This window comes from Saccostrea cucullata, unplaced genomic scaffold, assembly GCF_032062105.1.
Source record: "Saccostrea cucullata isolate Sc308-1 unplaced genomic scaffold, CSIRO_AGI_Scuc_v1 ctg6975, whole genome shotgun sequence".
NCBI classification, from domain to species: Eukaryota; Metazoa; Mollusca; class Bivalvia; order Ostreida; family Ostreidae; genus Saccostrea; species Saccostrea cuccullata.
The window spans coordinates 451-26467 of NW_026928274.1; the positions used below are offsets into that span (position 1 = coordinate 451).

Genomic DNA, 26017 nt, shown 5'->3' on the forward strand with positions numbered 1-26017 from the left:
TCATTGGTTAAGAAATTAATTATATCAGGTACTTGAAATTGTTGTTGACAACGATGAGTCGACTTAGCCTCTTTGCTGGACGATACAATATTATTGGTTATTCGATACACTAATTGGCATTAGGCCGAAGTTCTATCCCATGTATATTTCAACATGAAGGAAGGCTGTGTAAATTTCAGAAGCTAATTATATAACGTCGAGAATGGAATTGGTTCTACCGTCCATTCAGCCATTGTTGTCCCACCCTACCCCCGGGGGTCATGATTTGAACAAATTTGAATCTACACTACCTGACAATGATTCAACATGAGTTTCAACTTTCCTGGCCTCTTGGTTCTTGAGAAGAAGATTTTTCAATGAAGCCATTAATTTTTTGCTATTTGGTAATTATCTCCCCTTGGAGGAGGGCTTGGCAATTCATTTGAACAAACTTGACATCCAAGGATACTTTGTGGCAAGTTTGGTTGAAATTGGCCCAGTGTTTCTTGTGAAGAAGATGAAAATGTGAAAAGTTTAGGACAACAACAACGACGGCAGACAACGGACAAACGAACAAAAAAGCTTCTTGAGCCTTCGGCTCAGGTGAGCTAAAAAACGGTACAGTTCGTTTTGTGAACGGTACTTTTCGTTTTGTGCACATTACGGTTCGTTTTTTAGGTCGCCTGAGTCACTCAGGTGACCTATTGCGATCCGTTTTCTTCCGTGTGTTAACATTTGAACATTTTCCGCTTCTTCTCTTAAACCACTAAACCAATTTCAGCCAAATTTGGTATACAGCATCTATGGGTGAAGGGAAACAAAAATTGTCAATTTTATGGTCCCCGCCCCTCTGGGGCCTGAGGGGTGGGGCCAAAACGACTGAAATTAATGAAATCTTTTAAAATCTTCTTCTTTACTCCTGGACATCAAGCAGTCGAACTGTTGGCATGATTTTAATAAGCATTGAGCCTTCTATCTAAATTGTGAAATTCATGGCCCCAGGGTCAGGGGTTATATAGGTTATATAGTGAAAATGCATGATTTCTTTGAAAATATTCTTCTCTGCCCCTGGGTATTAAGTAAACCAACTAAGTACATAGTTATGATGAGCAAGAGTGCCTCTTCCAAAATTGTGAATTTTTTGGCCCCAGGGTCAGGGGTTATGGTGTTAGGGTGGGGCTCTATTGATTATATAATGAAAATGCATTAATTCTCTGAAAAACTAACTAAGCACATATTTATGATGAGCAAGAGTGCCTCTTCCAAAATTGTGAATTTTATGACCCCAGGGTCAGGGGATCTGGTGTTAGGACGGGGCTCTATTGGTTATATAGTGTGAATGCATTTATTCTTTGAAAATCTTCTCTGCTTCTGGGTATTAAATAAATTAACTAAGTATATAGTTATGATTAGCAAGAGTGCCTCTTCGAAAATTGTGAATTTTGTAACCCCAGGGTCAGGGGATCTGGTGTTAGGGCGGGGCCCTATTGGTTATATAGTGAAAATGCATTAATTCTTTGAAAATCTTCTTCTCTGCTCCTTGGTATCAAATAAACTATGTAAGTACATAGTTATGTTGAGCAAGAGAGCCTCTTCCAAAATTGTGAATTTTATGGCCCCAGGGTCAGGGGTTCTGGTGTTAGGGCGGGGCTCTATTGATCATATAGTGAAAATGCATGATTTCTTTCAAAATCTTCTTCTCTGCTCCTGGGTATTAAGTAAACTAACTAAGAACATACATGTAGTTATGATGAGCAAGAAAGCCTCTTCCAAAATTGTGAATTTTATGGCCACAGGGTCAGGGGATCTGGTGTTAGGGCGGGGCTCTATTGATTTTATAGTGAAAATACATTAATTCTTTGAAAATCTTTTCCTTTGCTCCTGGTTTTTATGCCAATGATAAGTATATATATTTATGATGAAGAAATGTGCATCTTGCAAAATGGTTATTTTTATGCCCCCCCCCCCCCCCCCTCCTCTGGATCCGAAGGGGGGGGGGGGGGTTACACAGTCTGAAAATAAATCAATGCTTTGAAATCAGCTCTTTGGTATTAAACAACCATTTTATGATAGCAAAATTTTGAAATATGTGGCCCCAGGGTTAGTGGTTTCTTTGGGATGAGGTGCACAACTGGTTATAAAGTGGAAGTGCATTTTCTCTTTGTTGCTCTGATCTACCTCTGGGTATTAAGTAAATAGAGTAAGCATGCTAAGTCTATAATTAGGATAAGCAATGGCGCCTCTTTCAAAATTGTGAATTGTGAATTTAATGGCCTCTGGTTTAACAAAATTACCAAATTAAATTGTTTGAAAGTTGTTACACAATACCCAGGTGACCTATAAGGCCCGTGGGCCTCTTGTTGAAAGGTACGTTTTGTTTGGTTCATTTTTTGAACTGTGCGGTACGCTTGCACGGGACGGTTCGTTTCGTTTCTGAGGTGTAGTGGAACCTTTTAGGGTCTGTAAAACAATTATAAATATAAGGCATTGTCAATAAATGAAATATGTTTACCATTTTCTTTCAGCAATGTTAATCCCTTCTTCGCTTCCTCTATTGGTAACACATACGAAGTTTTGGCTGTGTGAAAGCAAAATCCACATTTATAGTTACACTGTCGTGTTAGATGATAATTCACACTTGTTGGATTTAATTCTTTGCAGCCTCCTCTGTCCTGAGATGTGTCAAGTGAACTTGAACAACTTCCCCCCTTTCTAACTCCTCTTTTTCGTTTTATGACTAGGAGTAATAAGAGAAAAATTATAGTAAATGTAGAGATTGCGGTAAAAGAAAGAGATGTTTCTTCCATATTTATGTTTATATATGAACAATCTGAATCTAGGCTTTTTTTCAAAAAATAAGTCGGGTTTACTATTTTTACTTTCGAAATAGATTCCTTGTAATCAGAGGCCTGAATCTATAAATATCTATGTTGTATTATACCAGAGACATATTATACGTCTCTGATTATACTGTGCTATATATATTTAGGTCATACAGTTAATTTGTACTGACTATATATATAACTGACTTTAGTTAATTTAAGGTATTTTGAAGTTAATTCAGCATGTAGTTGCGGGAGGGGGCGGGGTAGGGAAATTCTTATCTTGTGTTTATTACATTTCTCTTTATTTGTACACATTACTTATTTGAATCAAGAGCAAAATATACATAGTTAACTTCAAGGTTTATAGACCATCTTTATTGATTTTCTTCAGTACATGAATTTACTAGTTTCCTTCCAGCATCCCGAAAGAGACAAAATAAAGTCCAGTCTAGTGTATATGGAAGGGAATTACCGCCAAAAGTCTATGTATCTTGCTTTTATTCTTATTCTACCTACTTCTTTATGCTTTGTTATTGTTGTAATTATATGTCACTTTATTGTTTTCATATTCGTCTTTATTACATTTCACTTTGACTTTTATCCTTCTTCATTTTGCCCTTACTTCTATGTTGCTTTATTCTTGTAAATTCATTTTACTTTCTTTTAAATTGATACAGTTTCTTAAATGATTATCTCTATTACGAACGTGAATTCAATCACACAAAGAATGAAGCATATTCAATGAAGACGAATACAGTTGTCAAAATTTAGTGCCGCATTACAACGCTAGGTGGCAGGGGTGTTCGCTACGAGTGTTGGTAAAACTAGGTAAGCAAACCCGGGCCGGGGTTATTCGAGATTTTTCTATTTTCTGCCTTAATACTTTATCAATCGAACTTTTGAAGACCGGATCCGATCACCCGACCCAATGATGGGAAACTCCATATTTATTTTGTCTGGGCACACAGGAATAGCGGCCTCTTTTTTCAGACATACACATGTAGCTTTATATACTTTACTGAATATGTTCATTGAAACATAGGCGCTTGGTTACAGGATGGTGTATTTTGTGTATTATATGTTTTTCTATGTGTGCCTGAATACTCTCATGAAAATAAAACTAAAAATTCGCCGAAATTATCACGTTTTTAAAAAATGTCATATTTACTGTCTATCAAAATTTTATATACAGTAAATATGACATTTTTTAAAAGTGCTAATTTCGGCGAATTTTTAGTTTTATTTTCATGAGGGTATTCAGGCACACATAGAAAAACACATAATACACAAAATACACCATCCTGTAACCAAGCGCCTATGCATTGAGAGGCCGACCCACTTTTTGTAAGGGTAAGAGTCAAATAAGGTTAATGTAGTATAGTAGGCAGAAAATTTTATTTTTGATACTATAGAAGAAGTTGAATCTAACCAAAAACCCACCCCGCCCCAAAATAGGATTTCATTGGCGTCGGAAGCAAAGTGAAAGTTGGGGGGGGGGGGGCAAAGTGTAAGAAATATTTTTTAGACCTTCAAAAAAAAATTGACAAGCAAAAAAAAGAAAAAGAAATGTTAACTGTCCAAACCCGAAAATCCTATTTCGTGGGGGGGGGGGGGGGGGGGAGAGAGAGAGGTTCGAACTTCAGTGTCAATTTCAAAACACCAACACTTGCCCTTTTAAACCTATACTGCATCGTGTCCATGGAAAGTGGGGGCTAAACCTAAGCAGCAATGTTCAATGTCTATACTAAGTCTATCTTTGGAAAAAAAGAGGGGGCTAACCCCCCCCCTCCCCCTCCCCGGTTCTGACGCCTATGTATTTTCAAGTTTGGACAATTTCCTTGTTTAAATTTTTTTTTTTTTGCTTGTCAAGTTGTTTTTAGCCGGGTAGCTTGAATTTTCAAAAACGATTCTACGTCACTGTTCTCTCGCCTGAAAATATAACTCTATTAAGTTATTTGTTGGATAATTGAATTCCAGTTTAATTGACATAAAATGTTAAATATTTTGATACTAGTTACCCTTCTAAATTGAGTTGTTTTTCAGGACCTTCCACTAAACTGAACTTTATTTCACGACAGATATTTTAAACTGCTCATGCGTGTGATTCTAGGGACGGGGCTTTGCAAAGGAGTGAGGAGTTTTATGAGTGGGCGAAGTCGGAACCAACCTACACCCCAGTCATACTAGAAACTCCCCAGTCTTTTTTCTGCTATAATTTTTTGGTGGTGGTGGTGGTGGTGGTGGTGGGGGGGGTCGTCAACTTTTTTCAATACCAAATTTTACTCATATGCCACTAAGTCCATGACTTTTAATATTTGATATATAAATTGACTACTAGTACTGCAACAAAAAGTGTAAGGGATGGGGGCAACAAGCCTTTCGCTGAACTTTTCCAGAAGTAGAAAGTCTGTTACGTTTAGGAAAATGTTTCGTGGCCACCCTCCCCTCTACCAATGAAACTTACCCCATAGGAGGTCGTACAGACGGAAGTCAGTATATTCATTGAGACTTGGGGGTGTGATAATGATTGTACATTGTATAACGTCCCTTTAAATTCGAGAATTTTTAACTCAAATGGAGGAGCCACCTCTTGCAGGTGGAGAGATGCAAATTTGTCCTATATACTCGGCACTTATAGCCATTGAGCAGTGAGGGATCTTTTTTCGTGCCAGCACCTACTGCAAAACGGGACCTCGGATAATACGGTCTAGATCTCATCCGAAGGACCGAACTCCACGTCCCATAGTGGTATTGATCGACTCCTTACTACTGTGTTTCGTGACTCTAGAGCAGACGCCGTAACCACAGTGCCACGCAGGCGACTGCACCTGGGGGGTGGGGGGTTGGGGCTGCATTCAGGGGGGGGGGGGGGAAGAAAATTATCCATTTGTACTCGTGAAGATTATCTAAGTTCAACTAAATGGTTAAAATGATTTAATTATTAACCACTATTAAAATGATATCATTTAAACATTTATTCATATAGGAAGGATAAGTTTTCTTCAAAATCTGAAAACGTTAGTATACAAACATTGTTTTACGATTAAAAAAACTATTCGGGGGAGGGGTTACTATGAAGGAGGACGAATTGTTTTATACAGCGAGATTTCCACGGAAGACTAGCTATATATTGAAACTTCCCCGGGGGAAGTCCACTGTATAGTCTTCCACGAAGGAAGCACCACTATGTAGTCAGTCTTCCAGGGGAAATCTTACCATTTTCCGAGGGAATGGCATTATCGGGTACATACCTGAACTTATAGCAAACATCCTTTGAAAATTTTAGTTCGATTGATAAAGTATTAAGACAGAAAATAGAAAAAAAACTCGAATAACCCCGGCCCGGGTTTGCTTATTTTTTACCAACACTTGTAAACACCCCTGCCACCTAGCGTTATAATGCGGCACTAAATATTTACAACTGTATTCGTCTTCATTGAATATGCTTCATTCTTTGTGTGATTGAATTCACGTTCGTAATAGAGATAATCATTTAAGAAACTGTATCAATTTAAAAGAAAGTAAAATGAATTTACAAGAATAAAGCAACATAAAAGTAAGGGCAAAATGAAGAAGGATAAAAGTCAAAGTGAAATGTAATAAAGACGAATATGAAAACAATAAAGTGACATATAATTACAACAATAACAAAGCATAAAGAAGTAGGTAGAATAAGAATAAAAGCAAGATACATAGACTTTTGGCGGTAATTCCCTTCCATAAGTGTATGCATGGTATGTAGAAAAGGAATCATCTACTACATTTCGCATCATTCAACGTATCTTGTTTATTTAATTGAAAAAAATTAACAAATCATAGCCCCTTCCTGGCCGATTCCATACACCAAGACTGCGACCTCGAGTTTTACAAATTTATATACATGTTGGCACAACATTTACATTGATCGATGAATAGGTGTGTCACTCAAGGTCAAGGATACTCTTTCGAAACAAACAAATAATCATGTCGATGAAAACGACCTCCCCGTTGTTTAAGTTAATTTTCAACACAGGTGCTCGGTATACAGCTTGCAGGACTCAAGGAACTGTTGCACGTATCCTTTGTTTGATCATATCTGATTTATAAAGTTCATTTTCGTCATTGTCATTTTCTACAAAACTGTCAATATTTGTAAAATACGGGATTTCTCGTATTAAAAACATTAAAGGAAAATAATTAAAATCATGATAGTTTTTAAGCATTGTTTCTTTTCATCATTGTAATACAGTATACGCTTACTTAGAATCATGCATTGCATTGTGTAAAGACACAGAGAGAAAGTCATTCGATAACCTTTGCATTTGTTGCATAACACAGATTAAAAGACTGAAAAGTTTTATTATAACATTCTTTTTGGTCATTTTTTGTGTATGTGTTAAGATTTTTATTAGTAATAAAATTAATATCTCAAAGCTCATTACCAACATAGATCAATTGTATTTAAATTATTCAACTAGACATCTGAACATGCTGAAAGTAACATCAAAAACCACGGATATTTCAAAGTGATATAGAAGTTCCAATCACTTATATTTTGAGTATTTTATCCTCAGTATCTCAAATATCTGGATTTTCTGTTCCATCAAATTTGAGATGGAGGAGGTTTGACTGTGTATTGCAACAATAATGAAAATGGGATATATTTTATCTCTGTGAGAGGATGTTATTAGACAAGACATAGTTCTTAAACTTTAACATTATGTTGCTATAATCTAATTAAGAGTTTTAAAAGAAATTTTGTTGAAATGATAATTGAAATCTAATAAAAAAAAATTCTTTCTTTCCTTTTAATTTTTGTTATCTTGATGTTATGCGTATCAATAAAGTTTCTGATTCAACTATTAAAAAAAATTCATCTGATTTCCTTGATGAAAAAAAATATAATTCGTCGTGCAAAATCAACAGGTATGATAAGACTTTTTTATCTTCATGATCTTTAGCTCATCTAAACTGAAACTTAAGTGAATTTTTCTGATAGAAATTTGTCCATTGTCTGATGTAGTTGTTTATATTGTAAATTTTTCAAGAGTTCATATTTCTCTCTATGCATTATATTAGGGCTGGGACAATACAACTTTTTCTATATCGATATGTATCACGATATTTGAGCCACGATACAATATGTATCACGATATGTTTAATTGATTATAAAATCTTTTTTTGCATTGAAATAAAAAAATTATTTCTTTTCAAATAAGAATAGTTTATTCAAAATAGTTGTTAATAAATATGTTGTAAAACAAAAATATTTTACTCAAGTGGTGTTCGTTATTATTTATTTCATATCTATATTTATATTTAGCTTCTTCATTTTATATATTAAACCCCAAATGTTAAATAAACAAAGAAAAATAGAAGTCAGATTTTTTTTGTGATATTTCGAAATTTCTTCATATGTATCGATATGAGTATCCTCCTCACAGATATATCGATATATAGTCCCAGCCCTACATTATATAATACAAAAAGATTTCATAAAATTTACATTTCTAATGTCTTTGTCCAAGATAAAATTACAAATAGTTAATGTGCTTTATTTCTGCATCAATGTACTGTTCATCAATAGGCGTGGTTCTAAAAAAAAATCACGTGTGGGGTGGGACGTGAAGAGATAGAGACAGAAGCAGGGCTTGTAGCATGTGGATTATAGCGTCCAATCAAGAGCATGTAAATATAAGGAATAACTGTCAGATTTTTTTGATTTCATGACAATGATCAATCGATTGGCTTGCATGATAATTTTATGCATAATTCGGCGTTCATGAAAATTATCACACAAGCCACTCAATTGATCACATCATGAAATCAAAAAATTAGACAGTCATTCCTTAAACCAATTCAAAATGCATATATAGTGATACATATCTTATTGTGGCTCAAATATGTCAAATATCAGGATACAAATCATACATATCAATACAGAAAAAGTACATTGTCCCACTCCTTAAGGGATCAAATGGACATGCTAGTGAGTTGATATGAAGTCTTCTCAATGTTATGTAGATTTAATGCATAACAAGACCATTTGGGAATTTTTCATATTGAGTAGAGAGATAAGAAAAAGTAAAACCTTTTTCTTAAGAACAGCTCTGCCAGTATGACTCAGGTGAGCATTGTGGCCCATTGGCAACTTCTTAATTGTCTGTAACAACAATTTAACTTTGAAAACTTTTAATATCCTGATTTATCGACACTTGCAAAGTTCAGAAAGAACTTTATGTCGATGATGATACATGATTACTTGGAAAATTGAATATAACTGAAGTAGAAAATGCAGAGAACTGTGCCCTAATAAGTATTATTCATGGTGAAATAGGGAGAAAAATTACTAATCTCGTATTTACTGGTTTAAATGTGTGCCTGTAATTTCTTTTTAGCGTTTAAGACTTGGGACTTATTATCATTCATAATTTTGAGTATTGTTTTATTCTTTGTTAATTATTTTTACAGCAAAATTCAACTGGCAAGATGCACTAAACCTAGAAAACCAGTTGACAGAAGAAGAGAAGATGGTTCGAGATTCCTTTCGAGCTTACTGTGACGACAAACTCATGTCTCGAGTACTCATGGCCAACCGACATGAAAGTGAGTCACTGTCATTAGATGTGTTGATTTATTTAATTGTTTTGTAATGTTTACAGAAATCTGCAACTTTTTAAAAAATATCATTTCTTTGGTAACACAGTGAATACGCTGAAATTAGCTACAACAAATCAAACCATGCCATTAATTATGATGTAAAGATTGAGAATTAAATACGATCCTAAGGTAGAAAAATTGTTATCTTTTAGTTACTTTAGAAAGAATGTGTATGTAAACTAACCCCTGAAATGTTTGTCTGCCAAAGTGACATTCAATTAGATAATATTTAGTGAAAACTATATAAAATCCCAAAAGTTACCATATGTTACACTTGTGAATTTTTGCTTTAAAATTTGTAATTGTAGAATTTGACCCAGAGATTGTTCCAGAAATGGGAGCCATTGGAGTCCTAGGCCCCACCATTAAAGGTTATGGTTGTGCTGGGGTTTCTTCCGTTGCATATGGTCTCATTGCTCGAGAAGTTGAGAGGTACACCCTAAATGCACTACATGTTTTTGATTTATGAAGAAATTGTATTTAGTACATGTAATGTAGGCAAGAGTCCGCTTATCAAATCTTTTGTACATGTAGAAGTGTGTACAATACACGTATGATCATGAAACAAATAGAATCTTATTTGATTAACTACTTATCTAAACCAACATTTTTCCCATTAATTTAATTATTCAAAATTACCTATTTCTGCTAAATGGCCCTTTATATATTCATATATTATCATGATTATAGTTCAGGTATGTTGCATGTGAAGAAGGTGAAATCCTGCCATGTGCAATGAGTTAAAGAGTTATGTCCCTTTATTTACAATCTTTTTACCAGAGTGGACAGTGGCTATAGGTCAGCTATGAGTGTCCAGTCCTCACTTGTCATGCATCCTATTTATGCTTATGGCACAGAAGAACAGAAGCAAAAGTATATACCAAAACTAGGTAATACTACTTTATTTAGATATATACATGTATATTAACATATGATTTAGGTGTGATAACATGGGTTAGCATAGCTTGTGTTACAAGTGAATTTTTTTTCAATGCTGAGTAAACATTTCATTTAAAGTAGGATTTAAACAGTATTAAGTTATAATTCAATGTTATTTTGATATTTTAGCTAAGGGAGAGCTGATTGGTTGCTTTGGACTAACAGAGCCCAATCACGGCAGTGATCCATCATCCATGGAGACAAAAGCCAGATACAACCCCTCAAGTAAAACCTTCACACTCAATGGGACAAAGTCATGGTATGTATACAGCCTACAAACTGCACAGCAACATGCTGTTGCCTTTTTCTTCACTTCAGTTACTAGACGCTGGGACTTCTGTTAGCCACACCAAGATTACAAAAAAAGTTGAAATTCAAACTTTAAATAATTAAACTAGATAAAATGGTTTCAAGTTGAAATTGATAGATTACACATTTTTTTTAACTTCCATGCAAATAACATACAAATTTAATTCTTATTAAATTTTAATATAATTTTCTTATTGATAAAGGCCAGATATTTCAACTACATGTAAGTGTATATACATGTATGAACAAAGTCATGTACTCAGATACTTATTAATTTCTATTTACAGGATTACAAATTCCCCCATTGCGGATGTATTCATTGTGTGGGCTAAGTGTGATAAAGACAATGACAAAATTCGAGGGTTTATCCTGGAGAAAGGTATGAAGGGACTGACAGCACCAAAGATCGAGGGTAAATTCTCCCTCAGGGCCAGCATCACAGGACAAATCGCAATGGATGATGTGGAGGTCCCAGAGGAAAATATGATGCCTAACATCATTGGTTTAGGGGTGCGTACTTGATGAAGCATTTATTTAAAAATGAATTCCATTTCAATATTCTTTTTTTTTAAGCTCTAGTGCACATACTCCAGTATGCTACATGTAGAGCTTCACGATGAGATACTTTTGACTGGGCACCATATATATTAGAAGCATAGGGATGTTACCTCTTGTAGGAGTATAGTGCACAGGAATAGTGAATCCCAATATATATACGTTCACAAATAATTTTCCCTCTGTCTTATAAAAATATAAGCATATTTTTAAAAAAGGATATCACATGTAAAAAGTCTTTTTGATGTATTAAGAAAAAAATTCTATGCAGAATTATTTTTTTGACCTAGATTACATTATAGGACTGTAAATTCATCATACATGTACCTCTATACTTTCTTATCCAGGGTCCCTTTGGATGTCTTAACAATGCTAGATATGGAATTGCTTGGGGAACACTTGGTGCAGCTGAATTCTGTCTGGAAGCTGCTCGACAGTACACACTGGACAGGTAACTATTGATTATAAGGTACAGTTCTCTGTGATTTTGTCGTTTTGAGTCTCTGTGAAAAGGTTAAAATCTGTAACAACCAGGATCAAAATGTTATTGGTGTGGGATGTTCCTCATGTCTGTCCTTCCCTGTTCCTTTGCTCAGATAAATTTTATGTCAAAATAATTAAATCCATCTACAATAAGAGTTACTGCCCTTTTCCTCTTCAAGTTTACCAGAAATGATGTAAACGGAAAAAAATTCTTTCTACAGATTTCAGTTTGGTAAACCTCTTGCCAAAAATCAACTTCCACAGAAGAAGATGGCAGACATGCTCACAGAAATCTCAATAGGCCTTCAGGCCTGTTTACAGGTCGGGAGGTTAAAGGATGAGGGCAAGTAAGTACAATCATGTTTAGGTGTGAAGGATTTTTTAAAATTATATTTTAGGCCTTTCCTTCTTTAGTTTGTTCTCTTGATGCCCATTTGTGCACCGAATTAGTAATAAAACATATCTTACCTTATCTATAGATATTAATCATTAAAAAAATCCATTTGTATTTCTGACAATGCAAATTTATTATTATACAGCTTGTTTTCAATAAGACAGAAACTACTTTATTTTAATCTATTTTGCCCATTCAAAATAAGAATAACTTCAAAGATGTTTATCTATTATTTCTCTATACATTTACAATGACATACTACATGTATCAAAGGGAATTCAAAATTAATATGATATCTGTGTTAACAGAGCAACACCAGAAATGATTTCAATGATCAAGAGAAACTCATGTGGCAAGGCCCTGGATATTGCTCGTGTAGCTCGAGATATGCTCGGAGGGAATGGAATCTCAGATGAGTACCACGTCATCAGGCATGTCATGAACCTGGAAGCTGTCAACACATATGAAGGTAAAACTATTCTGTAATTTTTCAATGCTAGAAGTTAAGTACACCTATTTTTAGCTCTTCTGAGCCAAAGGCTCAAAGAGCTAATGCTTTGGCCATTTGTGCGGTGTGCATCGTGCGGTGTGCGTTAACTTTTTAGAATATGGGCCATAACTCAAGAACCCCTTGGCCAATCAGTGTCAAATTTGTCACAGGGTATCCTTGGCCCAAGGGCTACCATTTATACTAAAATAAGGGTTGGGACCCTAAAACAAGGGGAGATAATCAGGAAAACAAAACCAAAAGTACTGGTTGCTAAAAAATCTTCTTCTCCAGAACCACCCGTCAGATTTTCACCAAACTTACATACAAGGATCAGGATATGTTGAAGATTAAAAATTGTTCAAGGCATAACCCTGGGGCAAAGGGCGTGGTCTCAAGGTCACTTCAAAGTTGACCTAATTTTACAATTAATAAAAATGTTTATATTTTGCTTACTATAAGGACTAGGATCATCAAATCTTGTAAGTTGATGCATCTTAGGACTTCACATCATGTTAACTCAAAAGTAGGTCACGATGACCTACTTTTTTAATTTTGCGGGCATTTGTTTTCAAATTGATTTAAAGGCATATTTTGAACACTTTAAGGCCTATGATCATCAAACTTTGTCAGTTGATGCATCTTGGGTCCTTGAACGTCAACTTAAAAGTAGGTCACCATGACCTACTTTTTGAACTTTATGATCTATCCTTTTTAAAACATTTATTCCCATTATTTCAGACACTAAGAGGGTTAGAATCATCAAATCTTGTAAGTTGCTGCATCTTGGGACCTTAAAACATATTTAAGAAAAAGTAGGTCACTGTGACCTACTTTTTGAACTTTGTAGGCATTTGCTTTCAAATTGTTTAAAAGGCATATTTTGATTACCTTCAGACCTATGATCATCAAACTTGGTCAGCAGATGCATCTTGGGACTCTGAAAAACGTCCACCAAAATGTAGGTCACAGTGACATACTTTCCACATTTTATGGCTATATTTAAGTGTCTTAGGTATTTATTGGCTTAGAATCATCAAACTTTGTGAGTTGATGCATCTTGGGTTTTCGGAGAGTGACGACCAAAAATTAGGTCACGGTGACCTACTTTCCATATTTTATGGTTATATTTAAGTATCTCCGCTACTAATTGGCTTAGAATCATCAAACTTTGTCAGTTGATGCATCTTGGGTTTTCGGAGAATGACGACCAAAAATTAGGTCACGGTGACCTACTTTCGACATTTTATGGCTGTATTTATGTATCTCTGTTACTTATGGGTTTAGAATCATCAAACTTTGTTAGTTGATGCCTCTTGGGTTTTCAGAGAATGTCAACCAAAAAGTAGGTCACGGTGACCTACTTTTGAATATCTCGGGTATTTATTGGCTTAGAATTATCAAACTTGGTCAGCAGATGCATCTTGGGACTCTGAAAAATGTTGACCAAAATGTAGGTCACAATGACCTACTTTTGACATTTTATGGCTATATTTAAGTATCTCCGGTACTTATTGACTTAGAATCATCAAACTTTGTTAGTTGATGCATTTTGACGACCAAAAATTAGGTCACAGTGACCTACTTTTGACATTTTATGGTTATATTTAAGTATCTCTAGTACTTATCGGTTTAGAATCATCAAACTTTGTTAGTTGTTGGGTTTTCAGAGAATGTCGACCAAAAAGTAGGTCAGGGTGACCTACTTTTGAATATCTCAGGTATTTGTTGGCTTAGAATTATCAAACTTAGTCAGCAGATGCATCTTGGGACTCTGAAAAATGTTGACTAAAATGAAGGTCACAATGACCTACTTTCGACATTTTATGGCTATATTTAAGTATCTTAGGTATTTATTGGCTTAGAAGAATCAAACTTTGTCAGTTGATGCATTATGGGTTTTCCAAGAATGTAGACCAAAAAGTAAGTCAAGGTGACCTACTTTTGAATATCTCAAATACTTAATTGCTTAGAATCTTCAATCTTAGTTTGTCTATTAATGCATCTTGAGTCCTCAGAAAACTTCAATCTTAAAGTAGGTCACAGTGACCTACTCATGGTTTTTTATAGCTTTATTAAAATATCTTCAGTCCTATTGGCTAAGAATCATCAAACTTTGTCAGTTGATACAACTTGGGTCTTAGGATACTTAGGGTTAGAGGCTTCAAATGCAAGTGATAGGTTGTACAATTTATCAGAAGAGCGATTCAAGGCCCTTGGGCCTCTTGTAAGTTAATCAAATCAGTATTCAGTCTTCTAGTAGTTTTTATGGGTTAACTGAAATTATGCAAATTTTAGAGAATATCAAACATTTCTTTTTATTTTAGGCACACACGACATCCATGCTTTGATTTTAGGACGAGCGATCACCGGTCTGCAGGCTTTTACAGCGGACTAAGGATAAAGTGAATTTATTTAATTGGTGTCTGTGATAGAAAAACTAGAGTCATTGAATCGGTGAGAAATATTGGTGTCATTTATTTTCTCAAATTGTTGCATCAAAAGATTTGATTCACATGTTTTGTAAATTAAAAAGGTTTATATTATTATATTACTATGTGTACAAACATGTACAAATAATGTCATTGTTTGGTTTGTACAATGCACTGGGTTTTAAATATATAATGATTTATATCATGTAATAACATACATGTAATTTTTGTTTTGAATTCTCTGCATAATACTTTCCTAATGGACATTTTGCTTGATGAATATATAAGGTGCATGTACAATGTGAAGAATTTTTGTTAATGAAGAAGTCATGGATATCATGAAAGTGCAAAAAAAATTAAAATGTAAAATATGTTTTTCCTTTTAACAATATTTATATTTTTTACTTAGTTGCATTTATTGATGATTTTGAAATGAATAATTTGGTATTAAAGCAAGTGTAAAATCATGTAATGTAAACACTGTTGCTTTAAAAATAGCCTATATTTATGAACAGTATTGTTCTTTTCAAACATTGTACCGAGCTCTGTTCATATTAGACAGAATCATGAGTCAGATTTGTTTTTGATATTGTTTTGAAATAAACATCAGCATATATCATGTATATGTGATGCAAATTTCTCTTCCTTGTCCTCAACATGTTGGAAATTTAACTTCCTCATTCAGAGATCGATTTCAATCTTTTATTTTCACCATATCTTGGAATCAGGTTGATTTCCTGTTCATTTGCATTTCCTGGTTCAAGTTTTTTTTTTTCAAAAACAAATGAAGTTCAGGTTTTTGATAATGACTTGATAAAATGACAACATGACCTGAGAGCAGTGTTCTAATTTTTGTTCTTGTCCAGGTCAAGAATGCGGGATCAAAACACTGTAATGTGAAACTGCCAATGTTTTTATTCAATTAAAATGTTAAATGTCAAATTTTACACCAGAATTGCTTACTAAAAATTTTTAGGTTGATAATTGGGTGTTCATTGGATATTTAAATGGTTTCACGAACTCTTTAGATAAAGGAGGAAGTTCATGGATGAATAAATGATTTAATTTTAATTAAATAGATAGGTTAACCAGAGAAATTATGTAAGGTCTAGTAACCTAATTGCGGATTCAAAATATCCATCTTTTTTATGCCCCTGTAATCGAAGATTAGGGGGTATATAGTTTTTGCTGTGTCTGTCTGTCCGCAAAAACTGAGATACTGAGCATATGCATGACAGAAGCATTAAGATCTCTTTGATAAGACTGATAAAATGGGATATTTTAATATACCCCCTCTAAGTTTTGTCTATTGAATTAAATAGCTCCAAATATCTGTGGTATATTGTGTGACAAACCTTGATAGAAATGTAACAAAGTGCACTATTTAATAGAACTTTTTTAATGGAATAAGAAAGAATAAGAAAATTGCTGAACTCTACTAAAATACATGCATATAATTTAAGACATTCGTTTTAACTTGTACATATCAGTTATTTTTATCTCTGTTGTATATTTTTTTTTCTAATAAAATCTTCTTAGAAAAAAAAACTACTAATTGCACAGCACAAGTTTGCAATATAGGAATGATACATATGTATATATTATATATTCAAGACATGTATATATAGAGAGAGAGAGCGAGTTAAGGGAAGAAGATTTTTAAAAAATGAGACCATTAATATTGACAAAGTTAACAGATATTTGAGACATTGCATTTTACTGGCATTGCATTTTTTCAATATCATAATTTACACATAAAAAGTAACTAATATCTTGCCCTTTGCCTTATATAATTAGAAAAATTGAAAGCATGAGTTAGTCTTTTTATAATTTGACTAGCATGCAAGATCACAGTGGAAAATGCAGTTAATTTATAAACATTATATAAATGCAATTCCTTGCAATATACATGTGCATTAAAACCTGCACATATGTAAATAAAAATTTTGTGTTAATACTTTGTTCTAAAGTTCTACAAATGCATGTATATGTAATACAAGTACATGTAATATTTACAGAATGGAACAGAAAAAAGCAAATGTATTACTTTTGCAAAATTTGTTGCCAGCTAAGCTAGTAGTATTTTGTCAGCTTTCAACACTTCATGCATACATATTGCATAATGCTGTTCTTTTTGTAAGCCAAACAAGCCAACATATTCATACTGTCAAGTTTTACCCATGCAAATTTTCCTTATTATATTTTGCTTGCACTTCATATAGGGACGTAAACTGCACGATATGTTTAACATGTACCACTTTTCCACTTATGAAAATTATTACCTCAGTGCAAAGTTAGGTAAGCTTATATACAAATACATGTGCCACATTCAATTCAGTCTATTCACTCCACATACTGACATTTGAAGATCAAATTCAACATATGAATATATTGCAAAAAATTGTATTTGCGTCTTCGAAATGCATATTCAATACATTTTAATTTATGATGTAAGAGAGACTAAACTATATTTAACACAGGATAAACCTTCACCATTCAGTCAACTGTATGGTCACTGGAGAAGGGACCCTTCCCTCCCCCTTCCTCCTTTTGTGTCGAAAATATACGTAATATTTAATATATCAATATTTGGGTGTGGCTATGTTTCAAGATTCTTGGATCCACCACACTGATGGTGATTGTATGGTCTGGATATATCACTGAATGACTGAGTTCTGCAATTCAGTCAACATTCAGTAAACCAACAGTCATTTTTCAATTCACTGAATGTTGTAGATTCATCCTGTGCTAACAGGGAGATTCTACTTGAATTCAGGGTTGAAAGCCTACAATTTGTCAAGGAGTTGGCGTAAACTCTCTACTGGGTTTTTGCCTGAAGAAACCAAACTCCTGCTTTGAAATTTGCTACCTTTTACAAAACCTTGGATCTCTGAGAAATCTAACTTATCATGTTGTAAATTGTCAGATTTAAAGGGAAGGTCTTCAATTGGTTCAAATGTTAGATTTATTAACAAATCTTCTTGTTCCTCTGTTAACAAACCACCTTCTGATGATGGTTGTGTATAGTCATCATTTTCATTGTCTTCATCAGCTTCAATGACAACTTGAGGGACATGAACATCAACCATTGTGCTTCTTTTGCTAACAATATTCCTGCGTCTAGGTACAACATAATCTCCTTCTTCTTCTTCTTCAGCTTCCTCAGAATTGTTCTCTTCTTTTATCTCAACCCTTGCAGTATTTACATTTTCATAAACATCATCCAACTCTGAATTTTTGTCTTTGTGAATATCACCATTGCTGAGCAGAGACTTATCTTTTTTCATACACTTTTCTTCAAGAGTACTTGCACAAGAAGAATCTTTGTCTGAAACCTTGCAATTTGTTTCTTTTGGTACCCTTAAAATTGACCCTGACTCCATATTTGGAAGCTCCGATTCTGGATTGATCATGGTGCTGCTTAGTATTGATCTTCTGCTTTTTCTCAGAACAACAGAAGAAATATCAACTTCTCCATACTCTTCTGTGATAACACTCTTTCTATTGTCACTGCCAGCTAGTGTTTCATACCCAGAATCTGGCCTAGTGCTAGTATCTTCTTCAGTTTGGGGAAGGGAAGAACTTCTTCTATTTCCTAAATTCGCTTTTATATCAGTTTTCCTTGTGTTAATGTTGTCTGTTATAGAATTCTTCAGGGACTTTGCTATTTCAGGCTTCCTACTATCACACTTTGCTTCAGTTTTAACATTTAAATTTGAACGAAAGACTTCCTTTGCGACATTTTCTTTGCAAACTTTCGTTACACAATTCTTTGGGGTTTGATCTACACTTTCTTTGCCTGCTTCCTTCAAAAGAGAATTTAGCTTTGTGAAATTGACATCCTTTGCAGGTACATTTTTCTGAACTGTCTCTACACACTTAAGATTGACCAGTTTGTCAGAAGATCTGTCAATGTCTTCCTTTTTGTAAGAAAATGGTCGTTTTTGTGGTTTATCACTCACTCTAGGTTTGTTTTGAACTTCTCTCTGAACAGGGAATGGTTTGTTAACTGTTATTTGCCTTCCAGAGTTGTTTTCAGAAGGTTGCAGGGTCTCAGTTCTGGATTTGATTGATGCTGTAGTGTCGTTTGTCTTTTTGTGCTTGAAAGTTTCTGTTGCATTGGTTTGACCAGCAATAGGAAGTCTGAAAATAAATAATTAAATAAAAGTGACTGTGTAAACCATTTGACAGCCATACATGCGGCTCTATCAAGTTGACAGTCCATTTCTCCAAAAAGAAAAATTTAGCTAGTAGGTAAATATATACTTACTGATTACTTTTGCCTGGGGACTGGGTAGCTTGTGTAATGTATGTTATCCATTCGTCGCATTTCACACTGTTCTCTGCCGTCTGTTCAAAATTTGTAAAACAAACAAGATTATTCAAAAATCATTCTAATAACCAAGTAGTAGAAATTCCATCTTAACACGGTAGTGTTCTGAAACAATATGACTATCCTTGTCCGAGCGACAAGATTGAAATATCATTTGCTGACTCAATAGTCTTTGCTGCGCAATTCCTGTAAATTTTCTTGCAGCAGTTGGCTCATGATTAATTGAGTCAATAGCTGACTCATAACATTGTTTAACACGATATTACCAAATTGACAAATTCTTGAAAATTATGTAAATGGTGTGCAGAATTAAATTGATTTATACGGTATTCATTGCTATTTGCTTTGATAAATCTCTTTTTTTAAAGCATGTTTACATTCAACAAGATGTATATAGTCGTAAATTTATTGCTCTAGACCTCTCTTGCGGAACAATGAGACGTGCAAAAAAAAACAAAAAAAAAAAAAACCGCATGATTATTTATGGAGGCTATGGTAGTTTTAACATCAATAATATGGTTTACTTGATCAAATTTTATTCCTTTCGTTTCAAAATCCGCTTTTGGCCAAAAACAAATTAACTCTGGACAAGACCATACTGTTAAAAATAATTCACTGCATTGTCAAACATTGTCACCATTCACCGATTTATACCTGTTCCTGCGTGAAATCTGCCATGATCGTTGGATGAAGTGTTTTTCAAGAAATGTAAAAGTAACATTTTTTCTTAATATCATATTTCTCTAAAATGAATAAAATCCAGAATACTTACATAAAGGGCATATCGGCCATCATAGTCGATGAGAAATTCGCTACCTGTGGGAACCACTTTCTCTATTTTCCTCACGAGAGACAAATCCAGCGAACCGATGCAAGATGACCTCTGTTAAATTCGTAGAAAAAAAAGTTGTTTTAATTTCAACAGTTGAGTGAAGCGACAGTAAAATCCTTATGAAATACTTCCTGCCTAGTTTTTAAGCAAATATTGATATTTTGATAAGGGTTGGAGGGGACACGTTCGATTGTCTACTTGACCTTTACTGGATATAATACTGAAGTACTCGAAGATGAATTGTCACAGATATTATAAAGATAAAAAAAAAATAAAAGCGGGGTTTTTTTTTCTACAAAAATATCTTATCAAAAATGCGTCATTATTTTCCTTTCATTTCATGCGTACATTGTGATTATTTTCCTTTCATTTTATGAAAAAATTTACACAGGAAATACATTTATATCATGATAAACATATAGAAAAAGTATAACCCATTCTTTCCGAGTCAATAAAATTAAGTTCCTGTTCGCTATCGAATGTACCTGGGTACGAGAATTCTATCAAAAGAATATTTGTTGCTAAACGATGTTCATTAACGTATAATATAATTTATATTTAATATAAAATATGTAGTCTCATCAATACAATTATTTGGTTATAAGTATTTCTATATTTTGTAACATGTATCTGTGTGACCAGTGCCTGGGCAAACTTCACCCGGAATTCAGCTGAAATACGGTACTTGTAACGAAGAGGAAGTATACTATCAATTTACAGCAAGACTAAGAGATTCTGCGGGATTTCCTGTTTTCTGTATGTAAATTTTGATAATCGATTGATCTTCAATTACATACATGTATATACGTACATATACATGTATAATATATAAGGGAGGGTATATTAAGAAGGCAAAAATCACATGCAGTTGAAAATTAATTCTTCGGACAATATCAGTTAACTTATGTAGACGAACTTGGTATTTTTTTTAATCATCTAGTTTTACAAAGCTAAAATCTAAACATAAGAAATTAATTTTACATCTCAATGTACACGTATGCTCGTTGGTAACTGGGAGTTTTAATGAATCTATGGATAAATCATTTTGAAATATAAGATATTTTTGAAGTCGCAAATTATTTTTTTTTTGTTGGTACGAGTGCCTAAATTTTACCATAAATTCTATTGAAAGAGGCCGTGTCTAACACTAGATGAGTGAAAAAGCCAGCAAACCTTAGACAATGCAATCCTATGATACTTCCACGAACAGGAACTAAAACAGGAACTCTACCTCCAAAAGTGATATTACATAAAAAATCTCTACGTTCAGGACTGATGTTTAAAAAAAGTCACTCGGTTATTGAAAACCATCCAGGTGCCAAGATTTTCATTTGTACTTTATACATATGAATATCCCGTAAATTTCCCGAAAGATTAAAAATACAGGTCATCTAGCTCTCACGAACTACTTCAAAGGTTTGATAATGCACATCGAATGATTAAAATATGTCAACAATGAACAAGGTGAAGATAAAGAACAGTGTTCCATATCTTTAAAAAAGAACTTCAAACAATACAAGTCTATGAACTGGGCAAAAACACGGAAATTACTCCACAAAAGAACCTTCAGAGCAAGAATCGGGTGCCAGGGAGGAGTAAGCATTCCCTGTCGATCGGTCACATCTGCCGTCAGTCCTGTGTTTTGATCAGGTAGAGGAAACATTATGTGGTCATTTCATATAAAAACAAAGACCTACCGATTGATATGAAACAAGTCAGTCAAAATACGACCCAGTTGTAAGTTATATTTGCTGTCTAGGTCACTATAACGCCTAATGAATTAAATGATAAAACTTCAATCCCTGTAAGAACAACTTATCTGTCAGTAGCCTGACTCGCTTTAAAAATTGAACATATAGCATCAAGAGTGCTTACTTCGAATATGGAATAAGTTGGGGAACATAAACAACTATAAAGCATGTGACAGAGAATACCGGGTATTACTATCGGTATTAATATGAATTAAGATTCTACAACATATTTCTAAAACAATTTATTCTGACAAAGTTTTCAGATCTTCGTCTTCATATTTCTCCCGATCATCAAATTATACTAAGGATTTTTTGCTTTTCAATGTAATACCAACACTTTGGAGGGTCGGGAGGGGGGCATATCCTCCTCTCTTTGCCAATTAAAGACGATATTTCCTCGCATAATCTTAATGATTGCAATTTAGCTATAAGAATTCAGTCATAAAATAATTTCTTGTTAAGCATTGGTCGTACACCTATTAAAATGAGTCATATAGCGCACTGAATTACAGTAAAGAAGGATAGTCATGAACCTGATAATCTGTTGTCAACTTGTCATAATTGTGTGTCTGTAGACTACATGTACAGGCTAATTAGTTCTCTGTGGTTAGTGACGAATTTACATCATAAAAATACACAGCATTCGGATTATACAGTTTCCTAAAACCTTAAATTACTCCTACTTTAGAACAATGACTTGCGACAGATATGACAGACGGCAAGATTGTATATAGACCCCCTAAATATTAAATATACAATCCATGTATAATAAGTATCCGACCCCCCCTCCACCCCCCCTTTTCCGTTTCCCCGACTCTATGGTTGTCTACACCCATCTCTCCGTATATTTTCTGTGCTATCTTCTAAACTTGATCATTGCTTATCATAATCCCACCCCTCCTTATACTAAATATTGTTTTCTAAATGTTGCATGGTTCTCAAACATGCTATAAATATGTCTCAACCTACCAATTTTAAGTTCAAAAGTGTAAAACCGTGATTAGAATTCATGAATACATGTACCTTTTAATTTCAGATTCAGCTGCTAACTTTATATATATATATATATCGGAGATCTAAAACATACCTTATTTTCCCTGTAGAAAAATAGTTCTTTCCCATCCAAAACGCCCCAGACCTTTGTTTTCCGTCCCGGTATTCTCTACAAAATTAAACATATGTATAAATGCACAATCTAAAACACACTCAGTCAACTGACAAAAAAATTGTGTAACGTTATACGTTTCGTTGACTGTAGACTTTGAGTTTTTAGACAGATGCTTGAGGAAAATGTTTGATCATTCAGAGATGGATTTCCGTTTGGCCAAGTGGTGATCATCAATGGTGAATGACTTTTAAGGAGGTTTTCGGAACAATTAGGAATGACAATCCAGGCACTTATAGAGAAATGAGGGTGGATGCTCTAAGATACATAAATGTTTTGTTTATAAAAAATCGAATTCAATTCTTTGATGCGCGTCTTTTTTTTGTTTTGTTTAGTTTTAACTCTCATATTTTTAATCGCTTAATTTCTTTATCTCCTTTTTGAAGTTCGAAGCGTTAGTACTACATGTATGTGTATTGTCAATAAGATTTTGCCATTGTGTTTTACTCAGCGATGAACCTCTCCATTTTTCTGTTGTACTAGGAACTAAATACTTAGTAATTGTTCAAGAGTTATAAGGTTTCGAAACAAAAGGCTGCGGTTATCTTTTAAAAAAGAAATATATACATTTTTTAAATGTCTTTAAATCTCGATGCACCGATTACATTACATCAATTTTCTTGTTTCAGTATTATAATAGGATCAATAATTTCTTGAAATATTTACCATATTAAAAAAAACAGATGAAATGATTCAGGTTCGGGAAATTTGTACCAGTAAACAAGTGTTGTGACGGATGACACAAAAGTTCAGGTTACAGGCACAAAGCGGGGGATTTTAATAGACGATAAAAAATGGAAAATTGATTTGAATGAAATATGCAAATTAAAGTTCCGTTATTCTAGTCTTTTTATTCTAGCTAAACTAATTCGCATATCAATGACATTTATAACACTATATAAATATACATACGTAGTATTTATTACCATAGATTACGTAAGAGATTAATAGTAAGATCAAAGGATATATCAAAAGATTAAAATGGATTTATCATTATAACAAACATGAGTACTATTTAACTTACTCCCGGTTTCTGAAGTAGTCCCTCAAATCTAACATCAGTCATATTCAAGCGCGGGCCAGGATGCTTAGAAAATTGTCCAGATCACAGGTAATGAGTAAATATACAACAGGTGAACATACATATATTACATAAGTCCGCTACAAGAACAACACAGCAAACTACATGGACTTGTTTATGATTTTTTCCAGTGCTTTACTTTGATCCCAGTCTAGATATAGAACGAAAAATAGGAAAGAATTAAGCTTCCGCCTTCGATATTTTTGGAATTTTAATCTCCATTGTCCGGGAATTTTATAGCACGGGGCGGTAGTAAAGGGTAGCGGGGTCACCCTCACGACCAAAACTTCCGGGTGAATTTTTCTATGGGATTATAGATATATTTACACCGTGCTATCACTATTAAATATCACCTGTGTTTATCAGTCCTTGTCAAGTTCGAACTCGAAATTAACTTTAATAAACGTTCCATTTAAATTGATTTTAAATGCAGGTCTAAAAATCAAAATAATTTTATCAATTGAAATATATGCTAATTGAGATTTTTAGTTTAAAAAATAAAATTGCAGAACTAAATACAATATTCTATATAACTTACGCTGAAAGAATATTTTGCAAACATACAATGTTTTAAGATTCCAACTTTGCTAAAAATAATAAATATTTTAACATTCATAGAATGTTGATATAGTATGCACTCTTTAAATATTTATGCACAATGTCCTCTTTTCAAACGTGTTTAACCTAAAACTAAGTGCCTAAGAGTTGGTACAGCACTGTACCTATACTTTCAGTACAATTGACCGGTAAAACTGAACAACTTATGTAAAGTACATTTACGGAAACTTTTGACCTTGATTACTAAATTCATATTGCTCATTTGTTTGACTGTTCTCTACAGAAAGTTTTAATTATTAGCTTCTCAACGAAAATTTACAGCATATAAGTAGTCAGGCCAACAAATTAAGTTTTCCTCCTACAAGCTGTCTTGGTTGCTTGAGGTATAAGACCGAGCAACCTGGTTTTTCATTTTTTCCAGACTGCTCAATAGGCATCGCCCCTTGGTACCTTATGCTACCAGGTCAACAAAATATATATACTTTTTGTAATAATATGATTATTATTGATAATAATTTGATTACATGTACTCGTTTGCTATTATCCGCCTGGTCATTGCAGTATAAAGGAGCTTAATTGGTATTTTATTATTATTAAATTTTTTTTCTTTATATTTTATTATTTTCATTAAATTATATGTAATGCTAATATTTCATTGTGAACTACCCTGTATATCAGTATTTGAAATCTGAGAACTTTTACAAGTGAGGATCATGTCAATTTTGCATTGTTATAATAATGATTATATTGTTTGTCTCTTAATTGTATATGCCCCCAGAGGGCCTTTGATTGGTGAATAAAAATAAATAAATAATATGCACGGAATCTTGCTAAGAAACACCCTCGCTTCTTTCGTGAATGATCACCTCTGTCTAACAAGAGATTATGGTTCTTGGGACAATTTAGATAGCTCTCTTTATAGGTCCTCTGGTTTAAAGTTGAAATTCATTTCAAAAGAACAAGAAAGAAATTCGTCACGTAAACTAAAATGCATGTGCACATTCATGCATATATTGGACATTAAGTCTCTGCATATGGTATAGCATTGCCAAGAACGTGCTTGATTTAGCTTAAGTACACCAATTACAGTGTATTGCCTATTGTGTAATCAAATGCATTTTACAAGGTGCATGCAGTGTACATAATGTAGTATATGTTTTGTATCTCGCCAGTGCTTGACTGAAAACTTGACTAAAGGTGTAAGAAATTGTACACCGAATGTGTACCAATGTCTATACCTTTGTACTTTACTAAG

At 33.8% G+C, this 26017-nt stretch overlaps 2 protein-coding genes across 2 annotated transcripts; one reads left to right on the plus strand and one right to left on the minus strand.

Annotated features, from left to right (window-relative positions):
• Nucleotides 1–9254: 9254 nt before the first annotated feature.
• LOC134277015 (glutaryl-CoA dehydrogenase, mitochondrial-like) lies at nt 9255–15659 on the plus strand (the record flags this gene model as incomplete). The annotated part of the gene is made up of 9 exons (XM_062759291.1): nt 9255–9389; nt 9752–9875; nt 10224–10333; nt 10512–10641; nt 10979–11201; nt 11594–11697; nt 11951–12076; nt 12432–12592; nt 14938–15659. Coding segments are annotated over 9 exons (1184 nt in total), but the record flags the coding sequence as incomplete, so codon positions are not given.
• Nucleotides 15660–17189: 1530 nt separating this feature from the next.
• On the minus strand, nt 17190–24453 carry LOC134277014 (uncharacterized). The gene is made up of 5 exons (XM_062759290.1): nt 24148–24453; nt 23046–23120; nt 20148–20258; nt 19313–19392; nt 17190–19185 (listed from the first exon to the last, which is right to left on the minus strand). Exons 1-5 carry the CDS (start codon nt 24187–24189, stop codon nt 17829–17831), a joined length of 1665 nt encoding a protein of 554 aa, XP_062615274.1. The 5' UTR covers nt 24190–24453; the 3' UTR covers nt 17190–17828.
• Nucleotides 24454–26017: the final 1564 nt, after the last annotated feature.

Bases quoted from the DNA above. Each gene is read 5' to 3' on its own strand.
- LOC134277014 (XM_062759290.1), bottom strand. From the start codon at position 24,189: ATGACTGATGTTAGATTTGAGGGACTACTTCAGAAACCGGGA. The intron at 19,393-20,147 runs GTAAGTATTCTG...AATTTTGAACAG, and splicing joins ATGGCCGATATGCCCTTTAT to ACGGCAGAGAACAGTGTGAA. The intron at 19,186-19,312 runs GTAAGTATATAT...ATTTATTTTCAG, and splicing joins TCCCCAGGCAAAAGTAATCA to ACTTCCTATTGCTGGTCAAA.